This window comes from Emys orbicularis, chromosome 7 (assembly GCF_028017835.1).
Source record: "Emys orbicularis isolate rEmyOrb1 chromosome 7, rEmyOrb1.hap1, whole genome shotgun sequence".
NCBI lineage: Eukaryota > Metazoa > Chordata > Testudines > Emydidae > Emys > Emys orbicularis.
Genome location: NC_088689.1, coordinates 117,308,353 through 117,323,163, shown reverse-complemented (window position 1 = coordinate 117,323,163; position 14,811 = coordinate 117,308,353). Strand labels below are relative to the sequence as shown.

At 43.2% G+C, this 14,811-nt stretch overlaps 1 protein-coding gene across 1 annotated transcript; it reads left to right on the top strand.

Moving 5' to 3' along the window:
• Nucleotides 1-415: 415 nt before the first annotated feature.
• On the top strand, nt 416-12,957 carry TRNT1 (tRNA nucleotidyl transferase 1). Its single transcript, XM_065407478.1, has 8 exons — nt 416-470; nt 1,442-1,601; nt 6,364-6,557; nt 7,510-7,648; nt 8,208-8,334; nt 9,533-9,726; nt 9,915-10,168; nt 11,949-12,957. The coding sequence occupies exons 2-8, from the start codon at nt 1,442-1,444 to the stop codon at nt 12,195-12,197; spliced, it is 1,317 nt and encodes a 438-aa protein (XP_065263550.1). The 5' UTR covers nt 416-470; the 3' UTR covers nt 12,198-12,957.
• The last annotated feature ends 1,854 nt before the right edge of the window (nt 12,958-14,811 follow it).

Below are 14,811 nucleotides of genomic sequence, written 5' to 3'. Positions count from 1 at the left end.
GGCCTCACAGCCCGCACCTTCCCTAGGGGCCGGCAGGGGGCGCTGGGCCTCACAGCCCGCACTTTCCCCAGGAGCCGGCAGGGGGCGCTGGGCCTCACAGCCCGCACCTTCCCTAGGGGCCCGCAGGGGGCGCTGGGCCTCACAGCCCGCACTTTCCCCAGGAGCCGGCAGGGGGCGCTGGGCCTCACAGCCCGCACCTTCCCTAGGAGCCGGCAGGGGGTGCTGAGACCCACAGCCCGCACTTTCCCCAGGGGCCGGCAGGGGGCGCTGGGCCTCCCAGCCCGCACCTTCCCCGGAAGCTGGCAGGGGGCGCAGATTCCCACAGCCAGAACCTTCCCTAGGGGCCGGCAGGGGGCGCTGGGCCCGTCATCCTCCCGCCCCGCGACCACTCCTCCCCGCTCTCCGCTCACGCGCCCTTCCCGGAAGAGGCGGCCTGGGCGGGGGAGCTCGGCACGGAGGCCGCAGGCTGGGTAAGGCGGCCTCCTCCTCCCCCTCCTCCTCCCCCCCGCGATCCAAGCGCCCGCCGAGCTGGGGCCGCTCCCTTCGGGCCGGACCCCGCGGCGCCTGCCCTGGGCCCAACCAGCCCCCCCCTCCCCGCGGCGGGAGGGTTCTGCGGCGGCCCGGCGGGCAGCGGCGGGAGGGACGGAGGGTTCTGCGGCGGCCCGGCGGGCAGCGGCGGGGCGGGCCCCACTGATCCCGGCGCCGTTTGCCCTGGGCCGAGCCCCGCTGCGATGCCGGCTCCGCGCGGAGGTCGCAGACCCGACCTGGGGCAGCCGCCAGCCAGCGCTGCCTGTGTCGGCCCCCTCGGAGCCCTGCCTTCTGCCTGCGGGGGCTGCGCCGGGAAGGGTCCGGACCTCCGGACTCAGGGGGTCTTGGGGTGTAAGGAGAGCGGGGTTCGGGGCCTCGCTCCGCCTCAGACTTTGCACAGGGCCGCTCTGCGCGCCGGCCTGGGGTCGTGTCCCCTCCTCCTCCTCCCCTCCCCCCCAGCTCTGCGCGCCGGCCTGGGGTCCGGACTCGGAGGAGCTGTGTGTGTGGACACAGTCTTATTCTGGAATCTGAACCTTTCAGAGTCGGTTGAGCTAACCCGGAACTAGGCACCGTTATTCTGGCCTGAGTGGGTCTATGCATCGTCAGTCAGGAGCAGTTAAGCGGGAACCACAGCATGCGTAGGCAAGGGTTTAATGCCTGTTCCTAGTTTCCCATTTGTAAAACAGAGGTGGTGATGTTTCCTTATTTCACAGAGGCTGCACTGAGCAGACATTCATTGAAGTTCTGGAGGTGCGCCGGTGCTGTGGTGATTGAAGGGGGCATATCCATGGCAAGATCAGTAGTTTGCCCCTTCCCACCTTTGTGGAGAAGCTGCAGAGAAAGGGAACTTGGCTTTCTGTTCTCAGCTGCGGGTTCCGTCCCAGCTTAAACTGGGTCCATTCCTTCTCTTTAGATGTGGTGTCAGCTGTTCCTGCAGCGCTGCAGGGGAGGTCTCCACCTCTTCCCCCACACCCAGAGAGGGGTCCAGATCCAGGGACGGCACTTGGTCACCATGAAGCTGGAGTCTCCGGAATTCCAGTCTCTCTTCACCCCAGGGCTGAAGAGTGTGGCAGGTGAGAGACCCTTATACTTCCATCCTCAGAGGTGACTTCTGGTCAAGCAAACCCCTGGCAGTGGAGTTCAGAAAAGTGACCAGATGATTGTAGATCACTAGCTTAGAGCCCTGTTAGCACTGATTGGAATTTGGAGGGGTCCAGGCTGCCACTCAATTGATGAAGCTAATATAGAGGGAAGCTTACTACAACCTTGTGTTGGTATAGCATGCATTGATTAATGGTTAGAGAAATATATATTGAAACAAATTTGAGTGTGGACACAAGTGCATTTCTCACCAATGAATGGATATCTCCATCAGAGAGATCTCTAATGTACACATAGCCTTTATCTGTACACATGTAGGAGGGGCTAGGTATTGGTGCAGGTACTGCATGCTGGAACATGTATGCTTTTGTATAACTGTAAAATTCAGTGCTTCCTGCAAACGTGACTTTGTGTAAATGGTTCCATATTCATCATTGACTCTTACTCCATCACTTATGAACACAGAAAATGAAAGGTGGAACCGTACCATCCAATATGCAGATATTGTTCTCTGGGTCAAGTTGTCTTGCAGAAGCACAAGAGCGTGAGTACCAACCTCAGGGCACACTGTCAAGAAGCTGGGCACAAGCCCCAAATTGATTGTGAGCTCTATTAGATTTTACCAACCAGTATCAAGACATGAGAAGTAATTCTTCCACTCTATTCAACACTGATAAAGCCTTAACTGGAGTATTGCGTCCAGTTCTGGGCACCACACTGGGAAGTTGGGAAAAGGAGTCAGGGGTGAAAGTGAGCTGGTACGGGTCGGTACTCCGTACCGGTAAGAACCTGCACCGGCCCATACCCAGCCCACATTAAAGCACTGCTGTGGCAGTGCTTTAGTGTCCCTGCCCCTTTTACCTCCCCTGTCGGCAGCCCTGCTGGTAGGGTCTGTACCGGCAGGGCCACCGACGGGGGGGCGGGCAGCGCTTTAAGGACGGTCCTTTGCTGCGACGGCGCTTTAAGGATCCTCAAAGCACTGCCGCAGCAAAGGACCGTCCTTAAAGCGCTTTAATGTCGCTGCCCCTTCCCCCCGTCCTTTGCCGCGGCAGCGCTTTAACGTTCCTGCGTCCCGTCCCCCCCCGTCCCCCCGGCAGGCCCCCCTGGTCAGCGGGGGGCGCAGCAACGTTAAAACACTGCCGCGGCAAAGGGCCCTGCAGCGCTTTACTGTCCCTGCCCCATTGCCTCTCTCCTCCCTCCCGCAGCCTCCGACGGGCGGGGGGGGCCAAAGGGAGCAGTTGCCCTGGGGCCAGCGATTTAAAAGGGCCTGGGGCTCCGGACACTGCTGCCGCTAGTGCAGCTGCGGCATCCGGAGCCTCGGGCCCTTTAAATCAACACGGGAGTCCCAGACGGCATGGGCCAGGCGGCCTGAAAGGGCTGGTTGGGGGATGTTGACCCCCCCCCAGCCCCGCCCCTTCTGCCTGAGGCCCCTACTTTCACCCCTGAAAGGAGTGGATATATTGGGGAGAGTCCAGAAGAGAGCAACTAAAATGATTAAAGGTCTAGAAAACATGACCTGTAAGGTAGAAAAACTTGGGTTTGTTTAGTCTGGAGAAGAGAAGACTGAGGGGGGATGTACCAGTCTTCAAGTGAGTAAAAGGTTGTTATAAAGAGGAGAGTGATAAATGGGCTTAAATTGTAGCAAGGGAGATTTAGTTAGACATTAGGAAAAACTTGCTAATTGTCAAGGTAGTTAAGCACTGGAACAAATTATCTAGGGAGGTTGCGGGATCTCCGTCGTGGGAGATTTTTAAGAGCAAGTTAGACATACACCTGTCAGGAATGATCTAGATAACACTTAGTCTTGCCTCAGTGCAGGGGACTGGACTAGATGATCTCTTGAGCTCCCTTCCAGTCCTACATTTCTATGATTCACATTTCAGATATGCCCAGCTTGCCAATGTCATCTGCACAAACCCTGGGTGTTTTCACAGTCAAGCTGGATTCTTTTATTTTGCTCATTGCTATCTGCCAAATTGCACCTTGGCAACCCCTCTGTCTTCAGATTATAGGTAACACCTGTGCAAAGTTACCTAAGGCTGATAGTGTCACTGAGTGCAAAATCTGAAGTTTATGGGGCCGAAGTTACATTTGGCTTGCAGAACCTCTGTTACTGGTGTTGATTTATGAAATGGAGAGAAGTAGGGGTCCAGGGTGAGTTTGTGGGTGATGGCATTTAGAAAACAAATCTTTTCACTTTCAAACTGAGCAAATTTAAAATGCAGATCAGTGAGACAATGTATATGAAGTCCCACTGTGACATTTTTAGAGATTCATTTCCTGAGGGTAGAATTGCATTCTAAACTCAGAGGGTCCTGTGGCACCTTTAAGACTAACAGAAGTATTGGAGCATAAGCTTTCTAAACTCAGAGATCCTGTTATCTTAGCTCTGTAAATATATTAAAGATTTGATGGTACATATATTGAATTTGGATTTGCTCTAGTGTCTTAGACAAAATTTCATTGACTTTGTGTGCCATTTGTTTGCTGTCCCTTCCAAAAGTTGGGGTGTTTTGTGTAATGTGTGAAGTGTTTGGGATCTTTCGGGATAGTACTATGTAAGTTTAAAATATTATTAAATCACTTTGTAAAGGCTTCATATATCATTTTATTCTAACTTCTTAAGGGGACACTTTCAAGAAAAAAGAACATTTTAATATGGCTGATACTAAAATGCCTCACATTGTTGAAACTGAAAGCTTTAAACAGCTGTTTTTTCCCCATGTATGTTGTTTCCTTGTTTGCATTTCATTCAGCTAGGACAGTATAATTGGCACATTGGTCAAAGCCATTTCAGTCAGTTTTTAGTCTATTTGACTTTTTGGTTCTCATGTGCAGGTATTATTAAGGATTTCAACACTACAAGGGAATATTTATCCTCAAAACTCTTTTAATTGAAATAATAAATGAAAACATTTTTATTCACAGTAGGTTTATAAACAATGAAAAAATCAGCAATTTTGTTCCTAAATTAGTATGTATTCTTGTTTTTTCTGTCTTCGTTTTACAGTTAAGAGGTCTAAATAACCACTGCCTCGCTTTAGCAAACTTGGACATTTTAACGCATTTTTATGTATAATATGTTCTTTGTGTGTTTCTCTTTTCTTAGTTGAAAACAGATCTCACTTCTTGAGTCTGACTTTTTCTTTTAAACTTGGGGTGGAACAACTGATTTTGGCACCACTGAATAAATATGGTATTGCAGTTACACCTCTGACCTTGAATTGAGATGTATCACATTTTGAGGTTACTGCATCAGTAAATCTGTCAAGAAGAAAACATTGAGATTAGGAAAACTGCACTGTAATAATATTTACGTAAATTATAATGTCATTTGCCGGAGTGTGGTAGTAATGTACTGACCATGCCTCTCAACTTTAAAGGGTGTCTTTTGAAACTTTATTTAAAAAAATATTTTAAATTCTAGTAAAATTAACGTATTGCCTGAAAGAAAATAAATATTTGGTTTCTAACTCACGAATCTTGCAGATGCACTGAAGTAAAAGTATTGCAAGGCTTGCAGGAACCACTTTTCTTAATTAATTGAGGAAGGTTGCCTCTTTTTGGTAAAATATTAAGACTACAGGGAGAGGTGTACTTTGCCATATATTCTTTTTTTACCAATTTCAAATATGACAATCATTTGTATAGATTCCAAAGAAGACAGTGCACCTCATAATTTATGTCAAGAAGCTGCTGAAGGCAGCAGACTAACTTTTTTAGTTCTTCAAGGTCATAGAGGCATTTCTTCATATTCTGGGTCCACAGTGACAACAGAAGTCACTACTGAACTATTACCAGCAGTAATCTTTAAACCAGTGATACTAGACTGAGTCTCGCAAGTCAGAAATGTCTCTTTAATGTGTCTCCTGCAGCTCTCATTTTACTGTGAGAATAGTGTGTGTGTTTATATATATATATATATATATACACACACACATATTATATACATAAAATATTGAATGAAACAATGAATTCATACTACTGTGGCTCTTTTAGGTAATGTTGATCACTAATTTGGCTTCTGAACCGCTGAGATCTGAGTATCACTGCTTTAAACTGTTTATCACATGTTTTAATTTCACATAGACCCAATGGTAGATGTGTGCATGTTCGGGCACTTGCACAGTTATTCTTGTTTAGGTTCTCTTGTGGTGCTATTCAAACTTTACAGCAAGTATAACCTTATGCAAATTACAGTAACCTAAATACACCTCTACCCCGATATAACACGAATTCAGATATAACGCGGTAAAGCAGTGCTCCGGGGGGGCGGGGCTGCGCACTCCGGCAGATCAAAGCAAGTTCGATATAACGCGGTTTCACCTCTAACGTGGTAAGATTTTTTGGCTCCCCAGGACAGCGTTATATCTGGGTAGAGGTGTATTTATTTGCTGAATGCACAAGGCCTATTTTGTCTTTTATGCAAAACAAGCCTCTGTTAACATGATGTACTGGACTAGATTTTCAAACGTGTGCATACGATGTCATGAATGCAAACAGATTTGTGTCCATACATGGCCAGTTAGGTAATCAGCTGGCTTGGTTGTATGCTCACATGCCTAGTTTGTTTTTGTTTTTTACCTGCAATGCTGGTATTTGTGCGTATTTAACATTTGCCACATCTTTGAAAATCTGCCCCAATATATGTGTGAGCCAAATCTACAGCTGGTTAAAGATGGATATTACATTTTTAAAAGAAAATATTCTTACCATGACTTTTTGCCCTCCCAGAGTTATTTGAAAAGGAAAAGTATGAATTAAGAATAGCTGGAGGTGCTGTCAGAGATTTATTAAATGGAACGAAACCACAAGATGTGGACTTTGCCACCGTTGCTACGCCTACTCAGATGAAGGAAATGTTCCAGTCTGCTGGTGTTCGTATGATAAATAACAAAGGAGAAAAACATGGAACCATTACTGCCAGGGTAATCACAAACTAGGTTTATGAATCATGTAGGCTCTTAGTAGTTAGAAAAGATCTGTTAGATCGGAGGTGGGCAAACTACGGCCTGCGTGGGGCAGTCAGGGGGACAGGGAGAAGGGGTGGTTGGATGGGGCAGGGGTCCCGGGGGGGCAGACAGGAAGGAGGGGGGGGTTGGATGGGGCGGTGGGGGACAGTCAGGGACAGAGGTTCCAGGGGCAGTCAGGGGACAGGGAGAAGAGGGGGTTGGATGGGGCAGGGGTCCCCGGGGGGGGGTCAGGAAGAAGTGGGGGGTTGGATGGGGCGGTGGGGGGCAGTCAGGGGCAGGAGTCCTGGGGGGGGGTCAGTCAGGAATGAGAGGAGGGGTTAGATGGGGGGCAGTCAGGGGCAGGGAGCGGGGGGGGGTGGATGGGGCAGGGGTCCCGCGGGGGCATCGGGGTGAGAAGCAGGAAGTGGGGGAGTGGATAGGGGGCAGGGGCCGGGCCTTGCCTGGCTATTTGGGGAGGCACAGCCTCCCCTAACCAGCCCTCCATACAATTTCCGAAAGCCGATGCAGCCCTCAGGCCAAAAAGTTTGCCCGCCCCTGTGTTAGATAGTCCATCGCCATATAAAAGCAGGCTATATTGTCCCCAATACAGGGCTTATCCAATAGTAAACTGATACTATGCTTGAACTTAGCCAAAGTACCATTGCAATTATTTCCTCCAAGATTTGTATAATTATTTTGCTTCTGTTTTCTGAACAAAAGTATAGCACCCCAAGTAGCATGAGAAAATTAAAAATGAAACCTTACCTAACTTAAAGGCAATGAACGTATTCTGATTTTTCTGTTCATGGAATTCATTGTACATGTGTTTAGAAGCTGGATATGCACAAAGAAACATTTAACTCTTGTACATTGATTCCTTTTCCCTATTGTGTTTGAAGATAAAACAACAATATTGTGTGAATTGCAGCTCCATGAACAGAACTTTGAAATTACCACACTTAGAATTGATGTAGTCACTGATGGACGACATGCAGAGGTGGAATTCACAACTGACTGGGAAAAAGATGCTGAAAGAAGAGATCTTACAATCAACTCTATGTTTTTAGGTAAGTTCTTCCAAAAATAAAATACAATTTCTGTCTTATTGTTGAAGGCAGTGTTTCATCTAGGCTTTCAACAAAAGCCACAATCTGCCTCCACTTATTCCTATAGCTAAACTTTGGGTTGCACAAATGGGGGAGATCTGACAGATCAGAGGATATCTTGGCTTTCATGTCTTCTGATGCGAATGTTTTCTTCATAGCATCATAGGACTGGAAGGGACCTCAAGAGGTCATCTAGTCCAGTCCCGTGCACTCATGGCAGGACTAAGTATTATCTAGACCATTCCTGACAGGTGTTTGTCTAACCTGCTCTTAAAAATCTCCAATGATGAAGATTCCACAACCTCCCTGCGCAATTTATTCCAGTGCTTAACCACCCTGATAGGAAGTTTTTCCTAATGTCCAACCTAAACCTCCCTTGCTGCAATTTAATCATCTACCCAGTAATAGAGTATCTTGTTAAAACTAAGTGTATAATCTCTGCTGCTTTAAATTAACTAAATTATAGGCTGTTTTTACATTTACTTAAGTATGCCTTTTAAAAACACTTTTTCTGCACTAGGTTTGGATGGCACGCTTTTTGATTATTTCAGAGGTTACGAAGACTTAAAAAACAAGAGAGTCAGATTTGTAGGACATGCAAGCCAGAGAATACAAGAGGATTATTTACGAATACTGAGATATTTCAGGTAATACTTTGCTTTTCTAAATAAAGAATAACATTTGTGAAGATTTTGTTTGAAAATAACTCTAGAGTGTTATATTCCACAGCCAGTTGGATAAATAGAAACTTAGTGTATCATGAAAAACACACAGGCCAAACTCATATAGTGCCTTGTCCTCAGTAAGCTGCTGAAAATAAGTAATCAAATGTAATTTTGGTAATGATTTCCCCTCTGCAGTGATAAATAGGGCAATGGGTCTTACCACATTGGTTTCTGCAGCCTCATGTCCCAGTTATTAACAAAACATGTAGATGGAGAAACAAGGCTGAGTTAGCCTTAGAACTGTGGCGTTAACTGATAACGTGAAGCTCAATTTACTGGTTACTCTGACCCCTCAATGGATCTAATGTTACCATGCCTAGAAATTTTCAGTGATCAATCAGCTTTTCTTTTGTGATTGCCTCTGATTTGGCAGCAGATGTCCAGAATTCACTACAGTGGCTTGGAAGGTTAGTGGGTGTGTAATATGTGTAATATAATTCCTCTGTTGAGGAATGGGGAGTGTTGCTATTTTTTACAAGGGAAGTTAGAGTAGAGCCAACATAGCATTAACCTCTCAGGAATGGTTTATGAATGACACATTATCTGAGAACATGCAGAGAGAAAAGGAAAGAGGTATTCTGAAGACACAAAAGTTGGATAATCATTACAAGTTTAGAAACTGATTGGTTCATTGGGAGTAGGTCATAGCAGTCAGCGGCCAGATTTTCAAAGGCATTTATATAGCCATCTAAAGATGCAGACAGGCACCTAGTGGAATTTTCAAAAGTGCCTAAACAGATTAGCTGCCTGACTCTTGTTAGGCACCTAATCTGTTTAGGTGCATTTGAAAAACCCACTAGATACCTAAATACCTTTTGAAAATCTGTCCCTAAGAGACTTCAATTCTGTCCCAAGGTCTGCCACCAACTTTCTGTAAGACCCTTTTCAACTGTACCTCAGTTTCATCTGTAGAATGAAGTGATGATGCCTTTGAAAGTGTGATGTACTTTGACATCTGTGGATATATAAAGCACTATAGAAGTTCTAATTTTGTAAGATCAGTTGCACTTTAATACTCCATGAATACTTTAAGATTAGGACAGTTAGGTAATTCTCTGAGGAGAAGTAATAAACAGGAGAATCGTTAAATGTAGTAAAATTTAGAATTCTTATTTTGTAGGTTTTATGGAAGAGTAGCAGAAAAGCCTGGTGACCATGAACCTAATACTCTGGAAGCAATTAAGAAAAATGCCAAAGGTTTGGCTGGAATATCAGGAGAGAGGATTTGGGTGGAACTGAAAAAAATTCTTGTTGGAAACCACATAAATCATTTGGTTCGACTTATGTATGAACTCGATGTTGCCCATTATATAGGTAAAGTACAATGATGGTTGCATAAGAATTGTATAACACAAATAACTGCAGACCAGCATATTAAGATGGCAGTAGTCTCCATAGTCATTTGTGGTGTTGTGCAGTATTTGATTAGACCATTTCTTCTACTGATTTGCTAGTTCTTTTGTAACACTATTTCATGATGCTTTTTGTGTGTCCCCCTTCAGGATTACCTGTTAATGGGAGTTTAGAGGAATTTGACAAAGTCAGTAAAAATGTTCAGAATCTGTTTCCAAAACCAATGACCGTTCTAACATCACTGTTCAAGGTGCAGGATGATGTCATAAAACTCGATTTGAGGCTGAAAATCTCAAAAGAAGAGAAAAACCTTGGCCTTTTTATAATGAAGCATAGAAGAGACTTAATCAAAGCTATAGATAGTCCAGAACCACTTAAACCATATCAAGACTTCATTATAGATGTAAGTGAATTTCACATCACTGTCTATTTTATTTCTTATGTTAAACTCAAAGCTCTCACTTAAGACAGACAGGAAAAGAGGCAGCCTCATCCAATGCAGAGGACCCTGGACAGGGAATCAAGACTCTTGGGTTCTATTCCCAGCCATTTTACTGACCTGCTTTGTGATTTTGGGTTAGTTACTTCACCTCTATACACCAAAGTTTTCCCACCTGTAATATAGGGATCATGATACTTTCCTTCCTTTCAAAAGTACTTTGAGATTTGTGGATGAAAAGTGCTATACAAGAGTTAAGTATAGTTTACTCCTGGGGGAATTCTGTGTCAAAAAATTAAAAATTCTGCACGATATTTTAAAATTTCGCATTTTTTTTTTTGGTCAAAATAACACCATTATAATCACACCAGTTTCAATTATTTGGGTAATTTGTTTCAAAATATCTGTCAGCAAGTATGACAGTAATAATACAGCAAAAAAAAAAAAAAAAAGATTCAGGAAATGTTTTTTGACAAATAGATTCCTTACTAGGCAAATTAATACAGAACTTTGAGTAATTCATTTAAACTACAATACAGAAACATATTTCTCATACTCCTCAGAAGCAGTGCAACGGCTTGGGGGATTCTGGGGCAACAGAGGAGCTGAGGGAGAGGGAAGGACCCTGGGAGTGAACCTGGAGGGTTGTTGGGTGTGGGTGGGGAGGTTTGGGGGTCAGGGGAGGAATTTAATTACTATAATAAATCTATCACTTGCACATAAAACACCAAGGTTTGATATTTTGAGGCCCCCTTCAGAGCTGCCATTCACATGGTCACCTGTATCACACTTTGATACCTAAAAAAGCCAAAATTTTCAAATTTGATGGTTTGTGTTAGGCTCCTAAAATCCATATGTATGCACCTTCTTAGAAGTAATATCATTTTTAGCAGTGCTGAGCTGCCCCAACTCCGTAAGGTAGCAGTTTTTGCATGGGTCTATCGATCTAACTTTAAGGCAGCCAGGTTTGAAATGTTGGACTTAAACATCTGAAACAAATGTTTGAGTCAGTGCTGCACCATTCCTTGCAAACATATCTGGGGAATGTTAGTTTGGCTGTGACTGTCCCAGCTGATCTCTAATGCTGCATTAACACAGAAGAAAAAAGGTTGATGGCCACTGCTGCCACTACTATCTGGGTTTCCAGAAGCCTCCAAGGATCTGCCAAAAATCCCCAGGTTGCAAACCTAAGTAATAAGACAGGCTCACTGACTTGGGATGAAAAATATCACCTCCACTATTTCTTCTGATTTGTTCCACCTTCCCCAAAATACTAAAATCAACTTCTCATCTGGGTCAGTCTGGTAGCTACAGTGGCTCTCTTGCAAGTGCCAGTCTTGGTTAGATGTTGGGGAAAGCTAATCAACTGCACAGTCAAAATGGAGATGTTATATATTTACACCGCTACCTCGATATAACACGAATTCGGATATAACGCGGTAAAGCAGTGCTCCGGGGGGGGCTGCGCACTCCGGTGGATCAAAGCAAGTTCAATATAACGCGGTTTCACCTCTAACGCGGTAAGATTTTTTGGCTCCCGAGGACAGCGTTATATTGAGGTAGAGGTGTGTGTGTGTGTGTATATGTGTATATATATATATATATATATATATATATATATATATTAACTTGCCCTTACAGACTGCCAAGAGGGTGTCAGTTGGTGATGTTGAGTAGGAACTGATCTGAGACACAGCTGTTTTCTGACACTTTAATAGTTGATGTGTGTTTTGTTTTGTTTAAGTCTAGGGAACCTGATATGAACTCCAGGATCTGTGAGCTTCTAAAATACCAAGGAGAAGAGCATCTTCTAAAGGAAATGCAAGAGTGGTCTGTCCCTTCTTTTCCTATCAGTGGCCATGATTTAAGAAAAATGGGAATTTCTTCTGGAAAGGAAATTGGAACAGTGTTACAGCAGTTAAGGGATCAATGGAAGAAGAGTGGTTACCAAATGGATAAAGAAGAACTCTTAACGTGTGTAAAGAAGGTGTAAAATCTAAGAGTAGTGGGGTTTGATGATAATTTAGTAATGCACATAATTGTATTTACCTTGTTACAGGAAGAATCAAAATATTTGTAAATATAATGCTACTATCAGCCAATACTGCATTTGAGTTTAAGATTTTTAGGCGCAGAATTGTTTCATGTTCAAAATTCATACTATGCTCTGAATGCAGGAGTTTAGCTGTGCAGATTTCTGCCAATCTGACTGAAAACCCTACCTCTGTTTGTTCTGTTTAAATGGTAAATAATTGATACTTCGGGGGTTTTTTATCTCTTGTGTTCCTAATGGCAAGTAGAGGTGACACAAGGATTTTTGATATTCTGACTTAGCTACAGCCAAGGTGAATGACTTCTGTGCTCCAGTTAAAAACCTCTTTAATGCATTATTTTTTGTAGTCAAAGCTGAGTATCAGATTGAAAGGTTCAGTTCAACAGTTCCCAAACAAATGATATCCTATCATATGAAACAACCCTGTTTTCCTAAAGGTTTTGGTTTTTATCTTAATTCCAAAATCAACTTTAGATTAAACGGATGACTAGTCTAAATCAATATCATCAGTATCTACTTGGGTATAAGTACTTTTTATGTCTTGTGATTTTTTCAATCATTTGTTTCTCATTTTACAAGTATACAAAATTTTGGAGACCCTCTGCCCTTTTTCCTAAAATATATTTTAATTTTTGTACATGAAATGAGGAATATTAAAGTGTAACATGTAACCACTGAAAACTAAAGCAGATCCAGAGCAGCTCGTCCAGATTTCTCCTTCCAGTGTCAGGTAATCACATCCTGCCATAGTAAAAGAGAACCACCTCCTATTCTCTTTACTGACTAGAAGTAATTCCCTTCGTACCTTTCCCTACAGTCACAGATATCAAAGGGAGTAAAAGGGTTAGGGTGTGTTTTCTTGACATACCCTAGGCAAAGTGAACCTGAACTGGGTATATGCTTTGAAGTACGGACATTCCAGTGAAATATGGGCATGTAAAAAATGTCTAGCATTTGGGGGAATAAGAAATGGACTGTAAAAATATATTTACTACCGTAATACCTCCACACCTCTCAAAATAACTGACTTAGGGCCTAGTTCCTGCCACCCTTACTTATGTTTAGCTTCGTTCAATGAATAGTTGAATTGAAATCAATGGGATTAGTTTAGGAAAACAGCCAATGACTCTAACATTAGATGGCAGTAAAATCAGAGCAGTTTTACAGCAGAACATGTATTTGTGTACTTTTATGTGGCTAATTATTACTGGGGGGGGTGTTGGATTCCAGTTACTTACACGCTCAAGACATGATACATTGTTCTGTAGCAATTTAGGGCCAATGATCGGAAACTGAGGAGAAAACATAAATCCTTGAGTACTGTATTTTCATATTAATAAGAGCATGGTTGTATTTTGTTAGTCTGTTGATATGCTTATCACAGCATTCTACCTTTACAATTTGTTAAATAAAGTATTTTTGTTTAATTTTGCTGGGGAAAATATGATACAATTTAGCACTGAAGTAGGTCCTTCTCTCTAAGGAACTTAAAACACTTTACAGACTTGAATTAATCCTTAAAGCAGCCCTGTGAGGTAGCAACTTAGTGCGGCAGCTTTGAAATTTCTCTTCTCAGGATGAAACTCCGGGAGGGTTTGGCATCTTTGACTTTTCTATCCTTAAAGTCACACTCTCAGCAGATTGAGAAGCAAGTTGCTTTGAAAATAGTGTGATTAAATACAATCACTCTGTTTTGATTGCAACCTGCTTAGCACCTCAGATCAAATACCCCAATTAAAATTCTTATTAAATTTATGGTGCCTACCTCAGGTGCATTGAATGCTCAACATTTATTTCACAGAATTTGGAAGAAATTAAATTAAAAGATGTGAAACTGTGAGAGATCAATTTTCATATCTGTGAATGACTACATAACATTTTAAACAAACTATTAAATTCTACATTAAAAGCCGCTGTTAATAGCACTATTTTCTAATTCAGTATGAAATTTAATTATATTCAATTCCACAATTAAGCAACCAAGCTGTTGTAGATATCATTGTCAAATTTACTTTAAGTAGTGTATTCCATAAGTGGCTTAACTAAGTTATATTATTCATAATTTGTATTAATTTGTAAAGTTCCCTATAACATGTTTTGGGCTTGACAGGCTGTAGGACATCCCTGTTCATAAATACTGTGGCCCTTTCTCTGACATGGCTCCCAGTATTAATGGTTGAATGGATTATTTATCATGTTCTGGGAAGCCAGAGTAACTAAGCAAATTCAGGCCTGGTCTATACTACGCGGTTAGGGCAACATAAGCTGCCTTGTCTCAATCTAGCTGTGGCAGTGTCTTCACTTACATTTGGCTCTCACTGACGTAAGTGCCTCTCTAAGCCTATTGTAACACCACCTCTCTGAGCAGCCTAGAGTCAGTCGATCTAATTAGGTCAATACACTGTCAGTGTACACACTGTTGATTATGTTGACTGTTACTGGCCTTCAGAAGCCATCCCACAATGCCCCACTCTGATAATACAAGCACTCCTGGTGAGGACACACACCGCTTTCACAAGGAGCTAAGTGTGCATACTTACAAGCAATTTAATAA